This window comes from Pseudovirgaria hyperparasitica (assembly GCF_010093815.1).
Source record: "Pseudovirgaria hyperparasitica strain CBS 121739 unplaced genomic scaffold EJ05scaffold_3, whole genome shotgun sequence".
Classification (NCBI taxonomy): Eukaryota; Fungi; Ascomycota; class Dothideomycetes; order Acrospermales; family Acrospermaceae; genus Pseudovirgaria; species Pseudovirgaria hyperparasitica.
Window position 1 is genome coordinate 51,664 of NW_022985551.1, and position 19,427 is coordinate 71,090.

Sequence of the window (19,427 nt, forward strand, 5' to 3'; positions counted from 1 at the left end):
TAGGACGAGGTGAAGATTGACGTTGTGGTTTCAACTTTTTGATACGGGTAATATATTTATTATCGATAGCGCGCGTAATTTATTCCTCGAGCTTCAGCCACAGCATGCATACATCCCATTTGCGCTCTTACGGTGAGAAACACCAACCTGTGGAATAGGTCGAAGTCATGTCAGCATCGCTGGCGCCAGAATGTAATGACGTAAAAGAGTGAGAGATGTGACAGTCTTTAAATCAGAGTTGGAAGCTGATAACTGTTTTAGGCGTTACGACTCCTGCTTTCTGAAATGGTACAGCGACAGTATGAACCTTTGCTCTCACCCTGCTTCTGCTTCGCTGATTCTGTGCCTGTCCCAGAATTCCTGCGTGGAAACGCCAAGGAAGATGAATGCGCACCTCTTTTCAAACAATATAAGAGCTGCCTGGATGTATGGGAGCACCATCGCGATTAGTTATCACGACTGACGTGGCGCAGAAAGCTCTCAAGGAGCGAGGAATAGATACCATGATCCAGGAGGCAAGAGAGGACAACCGAGAAAATGATGCAGAGCACATGAAAGGCAGTTGACAAGCATAAAGAACGCATTGCACGGAGTTTAGAAGCGTCTTCTGACGCACGTTGTAACAACAGACAGGGATATCTACTCATGAACTATTATACATCCGCTCAGCTCTTTTGAATGTTGTCTTTTACAGAAGGTATGATAACAACAAATACGAATATATTCCCATCATCTGGACGCCGCGCTATGCTTGAGGATGAAAGTGCCTACGGAATGATCGAAGAAGTAAAGGACTAATGAAACATTGCTCCATCGACGCGTTGTCTCGGTCCAAGTCCTTGTGAAATGGCACTCTTGATCGGGTCCCATGTCATGTCATCGATTCGTCTACCTTTCAATTGCTTCGCTATCGTGAGAGCTTCCTGGAACTTGCCAGTGGCCATCTTCCGCACCATTACTGCGTCGCGTGCACCATGATAGGTCTTTCCATTGCCTTCGAGTAGGTAGTTCTCAAATATCGTATTTTCCTCTTCACTGAATGGGAGTTCGATTAGCTCTACGCCTCTGTTGGCTCGCGGACTGTCCCTGGAGTCTGCGAGACCTTGTCGAATCAATATGTGCAACAGGTGTTCCTGCTCGTCTTCGGGTCTATTGCGAAGAAAGCCGAATGCCTCTGTCACGCTTATATGAGCCAGATGAGAGAAGTAAAGGTCAAGGACCTCAGTTGCGACAAGCGGCGCGTGAATAGTATTGTGGTATACAATGGGCAGGTCAGGGTGTTCGTCCTTAGCATGATACAGGAGGGCCAGTAATATTTCATCCGGAAAGGTCGGGGGTATAACAGCTGGGTGCACAAGACTATCCACTGCATTCTAGCCGGTTGTCAGCAGGTGTTCTTCAAGCACACATAGTTTTGATTACACTCCATTCGAGGTGGTCCAGAAGCCAGAAACCTTCCACGCAGCGCCAGTACTTCGCTGGCAGGTGGAAGGTGTCTACAAATTGCTCCAGAGCACTGGGATCATTTTTTGAATGAACGTCTTTCAAGATGTAGTATATGAGCGACTGTTTGAGGGTTTCGTTGACTGGTGCCGATCCAACACGATTGTACAGTGCCCGAAGATCTTTGTTTGTGCGAGGAGGATATGAATTCGCGTCTAACTATAATCAATATCTGCATCTAGAATTAATTTACTCACTCACGCTTCACTTTGCTCGAGAGCAGCATTCGGTCGAAGAACAATTGTCCCAGAGTTCTGCGCCGGCTCGCAATCTCAGCTTGCAAAGCTGGAGGATATGTGAAGTCTGCAAACTCCCCGAACAGGGCGTTAAATCCATCATTGGAGAATTCCAAAGCCATGCTCGGCGTGGCGCGTTGCTTCAGTGAATCTGTAAGCAGATCTGGAGGTGAGTATGTTTACGTGCACTCTGTGTGTACGGAGATAGAGGCCTAGTCCGAAATTAGTTAATACATATCCGCCACACATGCATCAAACATTTTACAAACCTCATTTAAATCGATCGTTCATGCAAGCCAACCATGACCGCTTTTGACGCGAATTCCCACATTCGACAAGTGATCTCACAGTTTTGTATTTGAGAGCATCGCAGTCTGGCTGCCACGACGTGCTTAGCATCATGTCTGGTGCTACTAGTCTCCGTGTCAGCCATCAATGGTACGAATCGGACATTGGGATATGCGGTCGACCAAACCACCGAGCAGCTGCACAATGTCCCGGACGCAACTGGTGAACACTGCAGGCCGTTGCCTTTGTAGCATCTGATTGTTTACGCGTACAATTGCGACCCTGAAAGGTGGTCTCTGTCCAAGATCCGCATGTCACATGACACAGCCACTGTATACAGACCAGTCTATACCAGGATGTCAACAACTTGGCTAACATGGGGCCACTCATCCGAAGTTATATTATCAAGACTTCAGTATTTCCGAATATGGCGGCACGGAACACCACGCTACCTGAGCAACTAGCTTTCAAGTGAATGAATATAGGCTTCTATTTGGTATTTAGAGTAGATGCAGCGCTAGAGCAAGCTCTAAGCCTACGGACATTTGTTTTCGACTATCCTCATTCCCCAAGTTGGTCTGTTTTTTTCGACACGAGCCTTCCATCTCGTATTCTATTTTCTATCGTCCTTCAGTCGTTTGCAGCAGTTCACTCTTTGCTTTCGCTCTTTGCTTTCACGACCTGAACCATTCTTCTCAGAGTCAACCAATTCACACTCGCTTCTGCTAGTTCGAGTCCGTCTACTAAGAAAACGTCACCTTCAACTTGACCACATTCTTTACCTGGTTTCGGGGAACCTTCCTCACTCACTGTTACTGTCTGATAGCTTCAAGGAGGCAGCTTCGTTAAAAACCATATTGTATGTCAAGACACCCCTAACTGCTTGTTATGGTGATATGCAGTACTGCTGAGAAGTCACGTACCCCGTCCTTTCACAGTCCAAAAAAGGGAGAACGGTTTCAAGCTTCTCTTGTCGAGTACAAGCTTGTATTGTGTCCAGCTCAGGATCGATTTTCAGACTACACTACACCGTCTCAGACACATTTTCTCCCAACCTCGGAAAAAGTCACTAACAGCCGCTGGTGGGCCGTAACAGTATTCAATCACTTCCAAAAACCATGAAGACCACTTTCTTTTATGCAGTAGCATTTTCCGCTATAGAGCTGGCTCTAGCGCAACCTCATCACCGTAGGTACCAAAGTGTACCTCTCGCTGAGCTTTAGTAACGCATTATGAACAGATGCACACCGCCACGCCCACAAACGCAGCCTTGTCACTACAGTTGAAATCAAAACGGTGACGGCTTCGGATGTGACGGTGTATGTGGACGAAGCAGGCGAAACGCTGTCATCGAACATAGAGACACCGACCGTCACGTTTGAGGCTATTTCAGAGACCACATCCGAACCCTCCATTCAAACCGCCGAAATTTCAAGCGTCATTCAACCTGAAATAGCTACAAGTTCTAAGACTCATGTTCCATTAGTAGAGAAGTCTCTAGCACCGCCAGCTGTGACCCCCAAACCGATCGGTCTGCCCATCAGTGTTGCATATATCCCGAGCTCTATTCCCGCTGTACCTTTACCTCTGCCCTCATCGTCAAATAACTTCCCCTTGGGCATTGCCTATTCGCCTTTCCTTGTTGGAGGATGCAAAACAAAAGAGCAGGTAGCGGCAGATTTCCTTAGAATGGGCGAATTTGGTATTGTACGCCTGTATGGTACGGAATGCAACCAGATCGCATCCGGGGTGGCAGCAGCTAAAGCAACGAACAAAAAACTCATCGTCGGGATATACGATATCAAGCAGGTCGATGCAGCAGTCAAGGTGATCAAGAATGAAGGAGGGGATTTTTCCACGATCAAGCTCATCACGGTCGGAAATGAGGGAATCCTCAATGGTCATCAGGCGTCAGAGATCGTTGCGGCGGTCAAAGAGGCGCGAACAAAACTCGCAGCTATCGGATACAAGGGTCTGATCAGCTCAGTGGACACATTCGGAGACACGATTGCACACAAAGAACTGTGTGACAACTCGGACATCACGACGGTCAATGCTCAAGCATTCTTCACGAATACAGTCACGGCCGACCAGGCTGGACAGTATGTGCGGGACAGAGTGAATGATGTCCGGAATGTGTGCGGCAAAGACAAGCTAGTTGTGGTCACAGAGTCTGGCTGGCCGAGTTCAGGTGATCCAAATGGCGCAGCAGTTCCGGGCCGGACGCAACAGAGGATGGCTATTGCTTCGCTGAAAGAGAAGTTCAAGGACGGTAACATGGTTCTCTTCTCTGCGTTCAACGACGAGTGGAAAACCGACACGGCCGCAACGTTCAACGCAGAGAAGCACTACGGGATTCTGGACCAGTGAGCACATCGTGCTTGCACTGTTGCTATGTACTGGACTTGAGTTCTCCTGATCCAGTTGATAGATATATTTTGTCCGCTGCAGGCTGAGAGTCTTGGACAGTTGATCTGCTCGTCTCTTCTGCACTGCACTCTACCTATTACCCTTTCTAGCGAGCGGCGCTCGACTGGTCGAGACTGACCTCGCGACAGACCAGGTGTTTTATTTTCCTTTTCCTTTCGCCTCTCTTTCCGCTTTCACTTTGACTTGACTGTCAGAACTGGCAGCTCATGATGTTACCTAAGACAGGCGTGTCGTCACAATAGGCATATACCGACGGATGATCATGTACTACCTAGCTAGATGCCATAGTGCACTACGGATATATGTATTATCTTATGTATATGACTGAACACACTCTGTCGCACGGTAGTGCAGATAAGAGCGCAGGTATGGGTACGGTACGTGAACGCGCAACAGGAACATGTCCACAAGCCTCACGACGGTCTGCAGGACAAATGCAGTATGTGACTCAATGACGCCGTTCTTGAAGGGGATGATTGCGTAGGCGCACGTGGAAGGAAAGATGGCATTACCAAAGTTCTTGAAGGAGAGGCCGGTAGTCAGCTGCAAGGAACGTGATGAGCACGAGATAGACGTCTCATTCATGGAGTAGTGACCGTGATGGATGTGATAGTGTGTGTATTGTTGAGTGAGAGAACAAACAGCAGTGTGGAAAGGGGACAGGTGACTGACCAGGTAGTCATGAGAGAGATCACATGGCAGAGAGCCGAAAGAGGACTAGCGGACCCTGAACAGCTGTGGACCTGAGGTCTGAGGTGTATATTCCCGCCTGAACAGAAAATCGAACATCGATTAGAACGGACGCTAACTCGTTTCCAGCTTAGCGGACGGGAGTGGGAGGGGGAGGGGGGCGTGGCTGTGGCCGAAATAGGGCAAGCGTGACCCGACTACACCACCTGCCCAACTGATGAGCAGTTTCGATTTCGAACTGCTCCAGTTGGCCCGAGCTCTAATACATAAACACGCCTGTCCCCTCGCCGCGCGCATCGCCCTCCTCGTTTGCTCTCGTGTTATCTCGTCGTCGCCCTCAAGTCCGCCGTCTTAACCTGCCCGTCCAGCCTCTCGTCTGAAAGCGCATCTTCGCCGCTACAATCCCACCAAAACATTATTTCCACAATGCCTCCCAAGAAGTCCACCACCGCCGCCCCAAAGAAGGCCGCCGGAGCTGCCGGTCATGCCAGTTATCAGGGTATGCACATCATTCCCTCCCACATCCCAACCCGGTGTCGCGCGTTCGGCGCATTGCCTCTGTGGTGTTCGCGAGCTTCTGCTGACCATCTTTACCAGATATGATTAAGGAGGCTATCATCAACGTACGTTTACTCCTTCAGGCGCATCGTGTTTGCCCCGCTTCTGCTCGCAACTCGCCCGGCGTTTGTTGAGCGATTTTCCTCAATCGAGCATCTCACGCCTTAGCTTCTTTCTCCAAGAGCATTGCTAACGTTTTCTTCGAAATTCAGCTCAAGGAACGAAATGGTAGCAGGTCAGTACAACTTATTTCCCTCGCGTCTCTGCGTTTATCACATAGCCACTTGCTGACTCCTGCACCAGCCGTCAAGCCATCAAGAAGTACATCCAAGCCAACAACCAGCTTGGCGGTGTTTCTGATGCTGCCTTCACTTCTCACATCAACCGCGCACTTGCTGGCGGTGAGAAGAGCGGTGATTTCCTCCGACCAAAGGGTACGTGTTCCATGTTTTGATGCCACTCCGCTTTCCCCTGGCGCACTCGTGTTCTACCACGCCACGCTACGACCTCAACTTTCTCCCCAGCCAATCACGCCATTCTTTGAATCTTCATTGCTCAAACCTCAACTAATTCGCAATAGGTCCCTCTGGTACTGTAAAGCTGGCAAAGAAGGAGACAAAGCCTGCTGTTGCTAAGCCTGTCACCAAGCCTGCTGTCGCCAAGGTAAGCCCCGTGTTCTCATGCACATGAAAATCATTACTCAGCTCTTACACAGAAAACTGCCACCGCTAAGGCGGCTCCTAAGAAGACTGTCACCAAGAAGGCACCCACCGCTACTACCACGACCACCACCACTAAGAAGGCGGCTGCTCCTAAGAAGGCGGCTGTCGCCAAGCCAAAGGCCAATGCCAGCAAAGCCCGGAAGCCTGCTGCCCCCAAGGCCGCCCCTGCAGTGGTTGAGAAGCCTTCTGTCACTCTTGGAAAGACCAAGTCTGGGCGTGTGACTAAGACCAAGGCACCCGATGCTGCCCCAAAGAAGGCGGCCAAGAAGGCTGCCCCTAAGAAAGCCGCTACGAAGAAAACGACACCGAAGAAGGCTACCCCAAAGAAGGCTGAAGCTTCCGCATGAGCAAGCCCTCAACCTTTTGTTCCCTCTTGATGTATCCTCTTCTACGATCTAACGCCAACGTTTCCCTCGAAGCGTAGGCGTACTGTGTGATATCCTCTTTGATGACTCCTGGGCTGGGCTGGGCGGGCTGGGCTGGAACGGTTTGGAGGAGAGATGTGCTTATTTACGACTCGTGTCTCTGGGCCAAAGACGCGTCGTCATGGTTTCTTATTGTTGGCATTACAGCAACGCTGGATTTTGTTTAACGACGCGTCCCGGTTTGGTTATGATGGGCGGGCAAAGGCGTTATGGGCGCAGTGGAGACGAGGCTGATGGCTTAGGCTCGTGGATGCCGTGGTCGCCATGTGTGATGTATGACTGCGTGAGCCTTGAGCAGTACTGTGCATATATCTGAGGCAGTAATGAATGCTTCATTATTTCAAAACGCTGTGCTGTTTTGTTTTGTTTTGCCACTACTTTTATTCCTAATTATCTCATAATCTCAATCGCCTCGTCATAAAGACTGGAAAATTGATTTCTAATGCGATATCACTGTGTGGTCGTGAGATACCACTCACGGTCCACCGCGTTGTTTTGAATTTCCTACCAAAGTGTTCCAAATCGGGCCTTAGTGCGGCACTTGATGCGATGCTCCACTTTCCTGCTATGGTTAGACTGGTGCTGAAGAGGGTAAGGTACGGTCCTACTACAATACAGTACCTTGCACTTGAACCCAACCCTGTTTCCATAGCCGTTCATTAATACCTGAGAATATATGACGGCTCAAGGGGAGTCAGTAGAGTACTACATACATGACACCTATATATTCCATCTAGCCGCAATCTAAAATAGTAGCAAGACACGTGTTATTAGAATAGCTTCTCTATTTAGTTCCTACAATAAGCGGGATATTACACTATGTTTACGTTTAAATCAGCAATCGAGTACATAATATATATTATAGTGAAGTCTAATTCGTAGCCTTTATATAGACAGGGGTTTACTTGGGGAAAAGAGCTATACTTATAGAAGTATAAACAGAGGAGATGAGAGGCTATGACTTAAAGCAACCAGAGTTAAGGGAAGAGAGGCAGGCAGAACAGAAATATAGTATTTTCCTACTATGAGGGCCAAGGATCAAGAAAACGCAAGCTATGAAGTGCTAAGCGGAGGGAAAGACGGTATATCCTTCCAAGTAGGATAGAGGGTGGAGAGAATATAAGCTGGATCCGGAGTAATCTAGATATAACTACCTACACCTACTTGCACGGCTTACGGGTTAGAGATATATACTACTGGACATTTACATTAAAGTAGAAGAGTAGAGCTAGAAGAGATATCACCACCTCCTAGCTCCATTTAAACTATCACGACTTGCATAATTTCACTCCACGTATCTTACTATACATATGCCACAACCCACACGTTTTCTTTCAAAACCAACACCCATATACGCGAAGAATAAAAGGCTCTACACATCCACACCCTCGAACAAATGTATGACGGGGCCATAACCAGTCCAAATCTAGGGGCCCTTGCATTCGAAAGATACGCAAGTCAATATACCAACGCTTCCGGCATAATCCAATCACAATCACGATACCACCCATGTCCCTTCTAGATATCTCAATTTCCTATTCTTCCAATTTTCTTGTATTCTTCGTCTACATGTATAGCCTTGTACCGGGCGTTGGGACGGGGGACCATTCAAGGAATACATAGAATGGAATCGAATTATGCACTTGGCTGAGTCGTGGGAGTTTCGTATGCGAGAATGGTGGATACGTACCTGTATAAACTGTATCTATCTATCCACCCACCAGAAAACCCACCAACACACCACCAGCACCGCAACTATCCAGATCCCCACACTTAAAAAAACATATCTCATTCCCATACGCATATAATCCTCACGTCTTCCACGTACACGCTTTGTAGACGACGCGTAAAATGCCATGCCTGATATTTTGCCGCTGGAAGGGCGTTCCCTTTTCTTTTACGGCCGGGGGAGGGGGGAAAGGACTACAAGGATGAGGATGAGCAAGCGCCAGAATCAACAGCGGAACACAGTCGGGAAACAGGATGATGGATGACGGGATCAGGGGGTAGAAACAGTATGATGGGGTTGAGGGCGGGATGTTGAGAGTGTATACATGTTGCATGCACACCACGGTGAAAGGAGAGATGGCGAGGAAGAGATAAAGAGAAACAGTTTACAATCTGACAGCAAGCACACCTTGCCGTCTGTCTAGGCGAATCTAAGCCGGCACGGACCGGAGTGGGAGCGCAATCCACGTTTTATATCACGACACGAAAACGTAGCTCTCAAACACAAGCACGTCGACCCTCATTCCAGTATCTTATTTCATTCCTTTCACAGTAGCTACTACCCTCCGACAGACAGAAGCCTGCCACCATGTCCGCGTATGCTAAGCTAACCCTCCGTCTTCTCTCTGTATATAGGAAGGAAGGCACCTATCGTCAAAGAACCCCAGTATCACCACAAGTACAAGAAATTAGTCTTGTTTAGCGACCGAACCAACGCCGTGTCTGACACGCAACCCCCCCCTTTGAACAAACCAAAGAGGGTAGAACGAGGCCACACCCATTGGATATCCGCACGCGAGAGACGCAGCAAAGTCATGGCAAGGAGCCGCCCATCCATAAGAAGACAAGAAGAGAATGTATGGATTAGAAATAGTACGAATGTTGTAAGAGGTGCCGCGGCAAGGAGGATTTTGTTTTCAGTCCAAGGTGATGACCTCAGGTGGCGGTTTTTGATTGTGTCTCGAGCCTTGCATTTGGGCCTGCGGCGCTCGACCTTGTTGCATACCTTGGTTTGGAGCGAAACCAAGCCTATTCTGAATATTTGGACGCTGCTGCATATTGGACCTGTTCATGTTCTGGCCTGGTCGCGGTACTTGCTGATTCGCTAGTTGAGGTGGACGCAGATGTTGCTGTTGGTGCAGCTGCGGCTGCTGGGATGACGACGTGGGCCTTGATCTACTGGCCTGTTGAACAGTATTGGACTCGGTCGTTGTAGTCGAGCCGATCTCTTGTCGACAGCCTCTGACCACCTCATCTAGACGGATGAGTGCAGCTTCGATGCTGGACACTGGAGCGATAATACCGGAATTTATGCCCTCCCAGCCATCAGCTCGCGCACGCCAGAGTAGCCTTAGAGCCGTGGCAAGGCACTCATCCCGTATGAACTGACGTGCGGGATTCGTACCAAGCGGAGGGGTATCTCTTTCGTATGGGGGTCGGTCGTCACTCTTCTTCGTGATATTGTCGGCAATATGCCAAACAGTTCTGTTGTCGTGAACGCGAAGACAGACATCGAAAGAGCACGTTGGATTAGGCGGTGAGTAGACGATCCGATGCCAGGTTTCCGATCGCGATTCGAAGGTAGGAGGGGGGAACATAGTGAATGGGGGTTCAGAGACGATGGATTCGATCAAACCGAAAGCACGAGTGAGAGGCGAGGTGCTGAGAAGATTTTGGGTAAATAGAGGCAATGACCGGGTCGGCGGTATCGCAGGATTGTTGAGGCTTTCCGTCAAAAGTGGACGAAGGCGATATTGTGGATTTTTTGGATCCAGTTCCAGAGCGATCTTACCTGACTTGTGGTCTGGAAGCCTAATGGTCGCCTTGAGCGACCTGACCTTGTTGTAGGTAAATGCGACAGATGAGAGACTAATTTCAGAAGGTCGACAGATTCCGCGATCACGAAGTGCATCAACCAACACTCGGAGGCGGTAGATACTGGCCAAGCGCTCCAAAAGTGCGTCCACACATGATTCAGCAAACGGACAGCGTACCCAAGTCTTGAATCCACCGTTCTGGTCGAAATGAACGCGACGGTCCGGAGCTGCACGTATACGCCCTAGGTGAGCGCCAGCATTGGTCCGAAGGCAAGCTTGGAAAACATGGTATAGCTTGCCCTGCCGAGTAACAAAACCGACATGCGATAATCTCAAAACAGCATGTCGTAGATCGGCTGGAAGCTGGACTGTGGGAACAATCTTGGCGAGCAGCCTGGAGGCTCGAATACACAGCATGTCTGCCATATATCTACCATTATTGGTGACCGCTTCCTGGTTAGACCATTCATGGGGAACATCCCTATCTCTGAGATGACGTTCGCATACAGCTGTGCCTATGGCCGCCACGATCTCGGACTCCAACTGTCGGAGAAAGCTCTGGTCTACAGGCGCTGAAGTGCTTCCAGGTCGTCGTGAAAGCATCTTCATCACCTTTCGAATTGACCCGCCAGTTATCCATTCGTCGATTTCGACAGCCCACCAGCTTTCTCCAGCAAGGTCGATGACAAGTGCAACCATCCACTTTGAGGTCCATGAAGGTACGCGGAAGAATGTCGACTGAAGTATCTTCTTTGCGTTGAAGGCTTTATGCAGGTCCTCCGATCTGATGCGCAGGTGAAGGGCTATTTCCCATCCGAATTGGACAGCTTGTTTCTCGTCATGGCTTCTGAGGCTGAGTGCAAGAAGTCGTTTGATTTTCTCTGCAGCATGCTCACAGGGGTTGGGATCGTTGTTCAGCTCAGCCTCAATCCTTGTTGATTCGATGCTTGGGGGTTTGAAAGCAAAGCGACCTGTTATCGGCTCAATTACGAGTTCGACAGCATTGCTTTGTTTCGCGAGGGTGACTCGTAAGTAGGAGTTGGATGCATCAGCATCATCCAAGCATAGCTTGCTTGCCAGTGTGGAACCAACTGGGATTTCGCTCTCAAGGTGGCTGAGAATTCTCTCAAAGATGTGACAGATATGGCTGGAAATAATTCGCTGCAGGATTCTTTCCATCGACAGAGAGGACCAATCTATATGAAGATCCTGCACCGTCTGGACCTCTTTCGAGTTCCTCATCCATCTTATGGTCAACGCGGGTGGTTCGGGATCTCTTTTGAACCATCGTTTCTTGGAAGGCTGACTACTCGACACGCCAATTTCGAACCAGTTTTTACTCCCAGGTGATTCAATCCAGTACTGCACGATAAGCATTCGTCGCACCATCTCTACCCGTAAAGCGTTCGCATAAGTATCCATGGCCAATTGAACAGCCTGCCGTTTCAAGGTTTGGATTTTGAGGGTCAAGCAAAAGTTGTGCAGATATTCGTAGCATCCCACAAGGCCGGAAGATGCTAGGAGGCTGTTCATTTCCGGCTCAAGTCCAGCAAGAAATCGTCCGTCAGGGATCTCGATTTGCGGCGTGAAAGTGAAACGAAGATCGATAAAGTAGAATGGTGATTCATGGTTGTCGTCCTGAACTGAAACATCAAGTTCGAATTCGCCCGGTATATTGAATGTAACACGCCCATTTTTGATACTATATGTGCGCAAAGTCCTAGGTAGATCTTCGTGTAGATTGATGCGAATAGAGAGGTCTGTGTTAGTGCGTCTCAATAATTTGAGAATGTCCTCCGGGGTCATGGGTTCTGGCGGAATGAAACCAAACTGTATTCTGTTAGCGTTCAAGAAGTGTGAAAGGCAACGCTTCGTCTTACATCTGGTAGCCATGAGGCCTTTCCTGTGGAGAGGACCTCGAGAGCGGTGCGAATATCTGGATTTGGTTCCTTCCATCGGTCGCTGTTATACCTTTGTTGCCCAATCCACCACGCAGCTTGATTGGGATGTTCGTCAGACTCAAGAATCCAAGCCCACAGGTCAATCAACCTTCGGAGTGCATCATTCTTTGGCGTCCATTTCCAGATGACAAGCAACTTAGTAAACATGTCCCGATGTGATTGTGCAAACTCCAATATTTTTAGTTTCTTGCTTTGATCCACACTCGTAGATGATGAAGCGCCATTATTCATATGGCCGTGGACACCATTCGTCGTGCTGGCGCCAGGCGTCATGCGCGCCAGGTCTTCGGTTAGATCTTGCATATCTTTCCAGCATTTTTCAGTCTCTCTTCCTAGAAGCTTGCCGACAGAGTAGAGGCCTTCGGTGATGTGACGTAATTCGGGAGGTAGGTCAAGTATGGAGGGTTGCTTCAAGCTGGACGTTGAAGGCGCCGACGGCGCTGAAGCTTGCACCTGCACACCATTTGTAGTGGTCATGACCTCTTTACCCTTCTTTTCCGCTGGCGCAACATCTTCAGGGCCATCGTCTCCGTCCATCATCAGTGGCATGTCCTTGTTTCCTCCGCTGGCATCACCTCTCGCCCACCCCGGCCCTTCCGCCCCGTTCGAATCAGCAGACTGTATCTTGCCGATGTTCTGGCTAAGCAGTCATAGAAAAACAGTGAAGAGTGGTGTGAGAAGTAGGTGACGCGGTATTTTTTGCGGATGAAGTCGATGCGTAGTGGTGGCAGGACAAGGCTAGTGACGGTCGCGCGCGAAGAAGGTAGGTGGAAAGGATTGCTGCCCAGATATGCGCGGAACGAGTAGATAGTGGAAGTTGCGGCGCAAGGAGTCTGAGAAGAGGAACGGTGGGGAGGAAGTGGAGAGGAGGGTGGTGAAGAGTCTCGGAAGAGAGAGTGAGAGAGGGTGAGAGGGTGAGTGTGTTGATGATGTAGGTGATTGTTACAGGTAGAGGGCGATGAATGGAACACACCTCGCTCATCCAGAAGTCTTGGCAAGGCACTTGGAGCGTTTAGGTAATAATTTTGAATAGTACCTAATTAATAAGGCATTCAGTATACATCTAAAACGAACACGACCACACACCCACCTCCAAGCGAAACAAACACGAGTCAAGCACTTCCCATTGTTTCACGACAAGGATTGAACGTTTCTTCTGAACCAGGTACTGATCCGATAAGACGATAGTGTGTTCGTCGTAGTGGCACATTGCGGCGATACGGTATGTAAGCAAGAAGAAGAATTCCTAATATCATGCCGCGCAGATTTCGATGCAACAAGCAAGTCTATCCATTGCATGACAAGAAGGAGGTTTTAATATGGGTTCTGTGCTGGTTACAATGCAGCTACGCCCGCACTGTACACCACCACCGACTTGGTCTTGGTGAGAGATGGCAGGATGATCTCTCAGTCATTCAATGACCAAGAGGAAGACAGAGCTGGTAGCTTGACGGCGCTTCCACGGCGATGCAGGCATACCTCATCTCTCTCCAACCTCGTAGCTACCAGCTTTGTGCTCGACTACGATGTCAGACAGGGCAGATTGAGAAGCCAAGTCAAACGATGGATGTTTGTCGGGTGGATGGAGTAAGGAAGAAGAGCGTGACGATGGTGACAATGGTGACAATGGTGACAATGGCTGTGAAGAGGACGAGGAAGACGCTACGCACGGCAGCAGATCCATGGATTGCCATGATGCCATCAAACCCACCTGCAACACTGCAGAGTCCAACGTCAAATAGACGATAAGTAGCTAGATAGATCATCATGGTTAAGCTCTCCTGCTCTAACGTTATCCGTATCCAGCAGACCAGAGAGACCCACCTCCCCCGGTCAAGTGCTCATGGGAACAATCTCCAACTTATCTCCCACCTGCACCTCCTCATCTCTTTTTCTTCTCGTCGTTGTCGTCGCAAGGCTCTCTTTCTTACAGGCAGCTGGGCTGACTTGGGACTCCCTTTTGTTGGAATCATATGCAGCCTTGCCGTCATGTTACGACGTTTTTGCTACTCTGCTGACTGCTTGAGACTCTGATCCCTCAGGGTCCAAGCTACCTACCTACGCGTACCTAGGGAGGGAGGGTAATACGGTAATAGTACCAGCTTTGGTACCTCAGGTTAGCAGTTATGCCGCCAAATGCTCCCTCGCCCGAGCCCACCTCAGCTTACCTACAACTCCCCACCTCTCCAAACTCAAAGCGCCTCTCTCGCTCGCCCTCATCCTTCATCTCATCCAGCTATTCTGCTGACGATGAGCATTCGAGCCTCGAAGATCACACCATGCCTGCTGTGGCCCGGTATGAAGGTGAAGACACCCGTCTCACCAGCAGGAAAGAGCTAGCTGGCTTCTACATGTATGGCTGGGCTGCTGAGGTACGCGCTCTACTACCTACCTAACATCCACGAGTCTATTCAACTTCCCTTTGACACTTCGATATACTCACTTACTCCTCAATAGGTCTTCGTAGTGTGCGGCGTTGGCTCCTTCATTCCAATCACATTGGAACAACTGGCTCGCGAAAACGGCGTCCTCTTGTCGGATCGGAAGACACCATGTGGTGCTGCCAAATCGACATTACCTCCTGCAACATTCTCGCAATCTCCAAGACACGAATCAGCACAATGCATAATCAACATTATGGGCACCGAAATCAATACAGCCAGCTTCGCCATGTACACATTTTCCCTCAGCGTCCTCGTACAAGCCTTGTTGATCATATCCATGTCTGGCGCTGCTGACCACGGCCATTACCGCAAGACCTTCCTCTTGGTTTTTGCTTTTATAGGCTCGATTGCTACGATGCTCTTCATCACTATAATTCCACGTCTATACCTCCTGGCTGCCGTTCTTGCTATAGTAGCTAATACGTGTTTTGGGGCATCATTCGTTCTGCTGAACTCCTTCCTACCAGTCCTAGTGCGAAACCACCCTACTGTGCAGTATGCTGGAGCGCACGTCGATGAACCCCTGATTGACGAAGATGGGCTGCTGACTCGAGAGGGGTCCATCATTGTGGACGCCCAGGTCTCGAACAGCATGTGTGACGACGAATCCTTCTTCGAAGGGCTTGCTGATTCGACCTCACTCCTAGTTGGCGGTGCTACCTCTGCTGTCGATCTTACGGTACCTAATCCGATCACACGGTCAACCGACTCTGTAGAGCTCCGTTTGTCGACCAAGATTTCATCTTATGGCATAGGGATTGGTTATATTGCCGCTGTAATTGTACAGGTTCTAGCCGTATTCATCGTGCAGATTGTTGGGCCTAAATCAACAATCTCGCTGCAGCTCGCCTTATTTCTAATAGGCGCCTGGTGGTTCCTGTTTACCTTTCCAACCGCATTCTGGCTACGACCTCGACCCGGTCCACCCCTTGGTCGGGACTTCGCAACAAGCAGGGAAGCTTTCGTCGCCTACTTCACCTATTCCTGGTCATCACTCGGCAAGACGGCAAGGAAAGCGCGTAAATTGAAGGACGTCGTGCTCTTTCTCACCGCATGGTTTCTGCTAAGCGACAGCATTGCAACAGTAGGTGGCACGGCTGTACTTTTCGCAAAGACGTCGCTGGAAATGACATCGACAGCACTTGCCTTGATTAGCGTTATCGGGACCTTGTCCGGCGTCATAGGTGCTTTCACGTGGACGAAACTCTCTTCGTTGTTGAGTTTGCGACCAACACAGACTATAATCTTGTGCCTCTGTATATTTCTGCTCATTCCGCTTTATGGACTTCTTTCATATATACCTGTCATACAGAGACTTGGTGTCCTTGGCCTTCAGCAGGACTGGGAGATGTATCCGGTTGGCGCTGTGTACGGCTTCGCGCTTGGAGGCTTCTCATCGTACTGTAGAAGTCTGTTTGGTGAACTTATTCCGCCAGGATATGAAGCCGCCTTCTATGCGCTATACGCAATCACAGATAAAGGAAGTAGTATCTTTGGACCGGCTGTAGTAGGAGCGATCACTGACGCCACTGGTGAGATACGGCCAGTAAGTGATGGATACTCTTCATGATATCGCTATATACTAACACATGAAGGCATTCTTCTTCCTTGCAGCCATGATAGCATCAACCTTCCCTTTCATATTGCTGGTTGACGTGCAACGCGGTCGAAGAGACGGATCTGCTATGGCAAACGAACTACTGAATAAAGGGGAGGACGAGCGATGGTCTACATATGTTGGCAATAGTGATAGGAACGAGACTGACTCGCAAAGTCAGCCCTATGTTGATTATGGCACACTTTCGAACGACGAGTCGTAAGCAATATTAAACGTTGAACATCTCTTGTCGCTGCCATGACAAGGTGCCTGCGACCGTGCGCACGCCGCAAATCAGTTCCAAGCAAGCATCAATAGAGGTCAGATCTACTTGCTGGCAATGTCTGATACGAGGAACATGCGCCGAACAGGAAATACTCTTAACTTGATTGTTTCCGTCGAACTCTGTAGTAAACGATGGGTGATAAGCCTATAGTGCCTATCGTATCTTGCGCTCTGCGCGCAGCGTACCGTGCTTGATCAATGCCGCGGGAGATATGACCACCTATGCTTGAATATATGAAGACTGTTGATAGGCGTATCAAGCTGTTACCCCACGTGAGATGACATGCGGTCTGATGCTTTGGAATACATATGCACCGTCGGAGACAAGAACACCGTGGCTTTTCTCGATTGTACCCTCGTTAAAAGTCAGAAGCTCTAGCGGGATATAGTACTTGAGGCTATGGCTCTGATAAATGAATAAATATAGTATCGGCTAGTCAATTAGGTCAGACGGTTCCATTCCTGCAGCGACCAGGATGCCCGTGGTTTTAAACCCTTTGACCCTTGGGTGGCGGTACAAGTAAGCGGGGCTTTGTAAGGAAACGGCCCAATCAGGTCAAAGTCCTGCTCTGAAGACACCGTGGACACATTGATCAGCTCGCCTCTACAAAAGCTCTACTGTTCTGTGAAGCTTCACCATTTCCTCCCCATTCATACTCCCTCCCTCCTCAATCCTCTCTCCCATATAGCCTCATCTCCTGATCGCCCTGTGACTTTGTCAGTCCGCTGCGATCACTTCCTTTATCCTCCTCTACTTCACTTCACGCGTACACACCACCATGCGTGGCTTGTCAAACGTCGCCTTCGGCCTGGCTGCTGCCGCCGTTGCCGCAGCTTCAGATGTTCACGACTTGAAGCAGGATACCTTCAAGACCTTTGTCGAGGAGAATGATCTTGTTCTTGCAGAGTGTATGTGCCTGGTAGTTCTGGTAATTCCGAATTCAGCTAATTGGAATAGTCTTCGCTCCCTGGTGTGGGCATTGCAAGGCGCTTGCCCCTGAATATGAAGATGCCGCCACACAACTCAAGGAGAAGGATATTCCACTAGTCAAGGTTGACTGCACAGAAGAGGTAGACCTCTGCAAGTCATACGGCGTCGAGGGATACCCAACTCTCAAGGTCTTCCGTGGACCAGAGAGCATTACCGCCTACCAGGGCGCACGGAAGGCGGACGCGTGAGTTATTTTGCTACCACTCAAACTAAGAAATTGCTCGCTAACTCATTGACCAGCATCGTCTCCTACATGACCAAGCAAGCTCTACCTGCCGTCTCAGATATCACCAAGGAAACAATCGAAGACTTCAAGATTGCCGACAAGGTTGTCCTAGTCGGGTTCTTCGCCGCCGACGACAAGGCCTCAAACGAGACATTCACATCCGTCGCCGATAGTCTCCGTGATGACTATCTTTTCGGCGCATCTAGCGACGCTGCCTTGGCTGAGGCCGAGGGTGTCACACAGCCCGCCATTGTTCTTTACAAGACCTTCGACGAGGGCAAGAACACATTCACTGAAGCTTTCGAGAAGGAGGCCATCGAGGCTTTCACTAAGACATCAGCGACCCCTCTGATTGGTGAGGTCGGCCCCGAGACTTACGCAGGATACATGGCCGCTGGTCTACCCCTCGCGTACGTCTTCGCTGAGACCCCAGAGGAGCGTGAAGAACTTTCCAAGGAGCTCAAGGAGGTTGCCGAGAAGCACAAGGGTGTTGTCAACTTCGCTACCATCGACGCCAAGGCCTTCGGCCAACACGCTGGTAACCTGAACTTGGAGGTTGGCAAGTGGCCCGCCTTCGCCATCCAGAAGACAGACAAGAACGAGAAGTTCCCCTTTGACCAAGACAAGAAGATCACCAAGAAGGAGATTGGCGAGTTCGTCGATCAGTTTGTTGCTGGTAAGGTCGAGGCCAGCATTAAGTCGGAGCCAATTCCTGAATCCCAGGACGGTCCAGTTACCGTCATCGTTGCCCACAACTACAATGACATCGTTCTCGATGACAAGAAGGATGTCCTCGTTGAATTCTACGCCCCATGGTGCGGTCACTGCAAAGCTCTTGCTCCCAAGTACGAGGAGCTTGCTGCTCTGTACTGGAACGATCACGCTGACCAGGTTGTCGTCGCTAAGGTTGACGCTACCGCCAACGATGTCCCTGATGAGATTCAAGGCTTTCCCACCATCAAGCTTTTCCCTGCTGGCAAGAAGGACTCCCCTATTGACTACTCTGGCTCCCGTACTATCGAAGACCTTGCCACCTTCATCAAGGAGAATGGTTCTCACAAGGTCGACGCTTATGTTGCACCACCTGAGGAGGAGGTCGATGAGGATATGCCCTCGCAAGCTCCAGCCGCCACCGAGGATGAGGAGGGTGTGGCTGACAAGATCAAGAGTGCCGTCAAGGATGCCGCCGAAGCCGCTGCGTCCGTCATCAGTGACGACGAGGGTGTCCACGACGAGCTGTAAAATATTTTCTGCACATAAAAGAAATATAAGGAATGGTGAACTATGATATAATCACGGCTTAGTTGCTATCGTCGGAAATTGCAGCAGTGAGGCTGTCTCATTTTCTCTGCATGGAGGTCATTATACCTGCCTGGACTTGATTGTCATTTGGCGTAAACGGGCACCGCTTCTGAATTACATGACGAAGTTCTAGAAGTAGTTTTTACCAAATCAAAAACATTGTATCACGTTACTTAGAAATGAATTCCTAGTTGGGTGACGGGTCGGGTTTGATAAATGCCTGA

At 49.5% G+C, this 19,427-nt stretch overlaps 7 protein-coding genes across 7 annotated transcripts; 5 read left to right on the forward strand and 2 right to left on the reverse strand.

Annotated features, from left to right (window-relative positions):
• Window positions 1-167: 167 nt before the first annotated feature.
• Window positions 168-736, forward strand: EJ05DRAFT_507954 (uncharacterized protein; the record flags this gene model as incomplete). The annotated part of the gene is made up of 4 exons (XM_033747969.1): window positions 168-208; window positions 262-299; window positions 356-426; window positions 474-736. The coding sequence occupies 4 exons, from the start codon at window positions 168-170 to the stop codon at window positions 564-566; spliced, it is 243 nt and encodes an 80-aa protein (XP_033603146.1). The 3' UTR covers window positions 567-736.
• On the reverse strand, window positions 577-2,088 carry EJ05DRAFT_473323 (uncharacterized protein). Its single transcript, XM_033743381.1, has 4 exons — window positions 2,009-2,088; window positions 1,705-1,951; window positions 1,423-1,658; window positions 577-1,373 (listed from the first exon to the last, which is right to left on the reverse strand). Exons 2-4 carry the CDS (start codon window positions 1,859-1,861, stop codon window positions 795-797), a joined length of 972 nt encoding a protein of 323 aa, XP_033603147.1. The 5' UTR covers window positions 1,862-1,951; window positions 2,009-2,088; the 3' UTR covers window positions 577-794.
• A 575-nt stretch (window positions 2,089-2,663) lies between these two features.
• EJ05DRAFT_240069 (glycoside hydrolase) lies at window positions 2,664-4,583 on the forward strand. The gene is made up of 3 exons (XM_033740044.1): window positions 2,664-2,886; window positions 3,124-3,215; window positions 3,268-4,583. Exons 2-3 carry the CDS (start codon window positions 3,146-3,148, stop codon window positions 4,395-4,397), a joined length of 1,200 nt encoding a protein of 399 aa, XP_033603148.1. The 5' UTR covers window positions 2,664-2,886; window positions 3,124-3,145; the 3' UTR covers window positions 4,398-4,583.
• A 990-nt stretch (window positions 4,584-5,573) lies between these two features.
• Window positions 5,574-7,208, forward strand: EJ05DRAFT_523820 (uncharacterized protein; the record flags this gene model as incomplete). Its single annotated transcript, XM_033748808.1, has 6 exons — window positions 5,574-5,646; window positions 5,745-5,770; window positions 5,888-5,940; window positions 6,009-6,139; window positions 6,286-6,368; window positions 6,421-7,208. 6 exons carry the CDS (start codon window positions 5,574-5,576, stop codon window positions 6,772-6,774), a joined length of 720 nt encoding a protein of 239 aa, XP_033603149.1. The 3' UTR covers window positions 6,775-7,208.
• Window positions 7,209-9,063: 1,855 nt separating this feature from the next.
• On the reverse strand, window positions 9,064-13,358 carry EJ05DRAFT_473327 (MED14-domain-containing protein). The gene is made up of 2 exons (XM_033743382.1): window positions 12,278-13,358; window positions 9,064-12,227 (listed from the first exon to the last, which is right to left on the reverse strand). Exons 1-2 carry the CDS (start codon window positions 12,905-12,907, stop codon window positions 9,498-9,500), a joined length of 3,360 nt encoding a protein of 1,119 aa, XP_033603150.1. The 5' UTR covers window positions 12,908-13,358; the 3' UTR covers window positions 9,064-9,497.
• Window positions 13,359-14,484: 1,126 nt separating this feature from the next.
• EJ05DRAFT_435475 (MFS general substrate transporter) lies at window positions 14,485-16,622 on the forward strand (the record flags this gene model as incomplete). Its single annotated transcript, XM_033741701.1, has 3 exons — window positions 14,485-14,730; window positions 14,816-16,348; window positions 16,398-16,622. The coding sequence occupies 3 exons, from the start codon at window positions 14,485-14,487 to the stop codon at window positions 16,620-16,622; spliced, it is 2,004 nt and encodes a 667-aa protein (XP_033603151.1).
• An 841-nt stretch (window positions 16,623-17,463) lies between these two features.
• EJ05DRAFT_434894 (protein disulfide-isomerase) lies at window positions 17,464-19,143 on the forward strand (the record flags this gene model as incomplete). Its single annotated transcript, XM_033741676.1, has 3 exons — window positions 17,464-17,593; window positions 17,643-17,859; window positions 17,916-19,143. 3 exons carry the CDS (start codon window positions 17,464-17,466, stop codon window positions 19,141-19,143), a joined length of 1,575 nt encoding a protein of 524 aa, XP_033603152.1.
• Window positions 19,144-19,427: the final 284 nt, after the last annotated feature.

What these genes read in the sequence shown, in the direction of transcription:
- EJ05DRAFT_240069 (XM_033740044.1), top strand. Translation starts at nt 3,146, where the DNA reads ATGAAGACCACTTTCTTTTATGCAGTAGCATTTTCCGCTATAGAGCTG. An exon ending in TCTAGCGCAACCTCATCACC is followed by an intron (nt 3,216 to 3,267) that starts GTAGGTACCAAA and finishes CATTATGAACAG; the next exon opens with ATGCACACCGCCACGCCCAC.
- EJ05DRAFT_473327 (XM_033743382.1), bottom strand. Translation starts at nt 12,907, where the DNA reads ATGCCACTGATGATGGACGGAGACGATGGCCCTGAAGATGTTGCGCCA. An exon ending in AGGCCTCATGGCTACCAGAT is followed by an intron (nt 12,228 to 12,277) that starts GTAAGACGAAGC and finishes AACAGAATACAG; the next exon opens with TTTGGTTTCATTCCGCCAGA.
- EJ05DRAFT_473323 (XM_033743381.1), bottom strand. Translation starts at nt 1,861, where the DNA reads ATGGCTTTGGAATTCTCCAATGATGGATTTAACGCCCTGTTCGGGGAG. An exon ending in GCTCTCGAGCAAAGTGAAGC is followed by an intron (nt 1,659 to 1,704) that starts GTGAGTGAGTAA and finishes GATTATAGTTAG; the next exon opens with ACGCGAATTCATATCCTCCT. An exon ending in TGGACCACCTCGAATGGAGT is followed by an intron (nt 1,374 to 1,422) that starts GTAATCAAAACT and finishes ACAACCGGCTAG; the next exon opens with AATGCAGTGGATAGTCTTGT.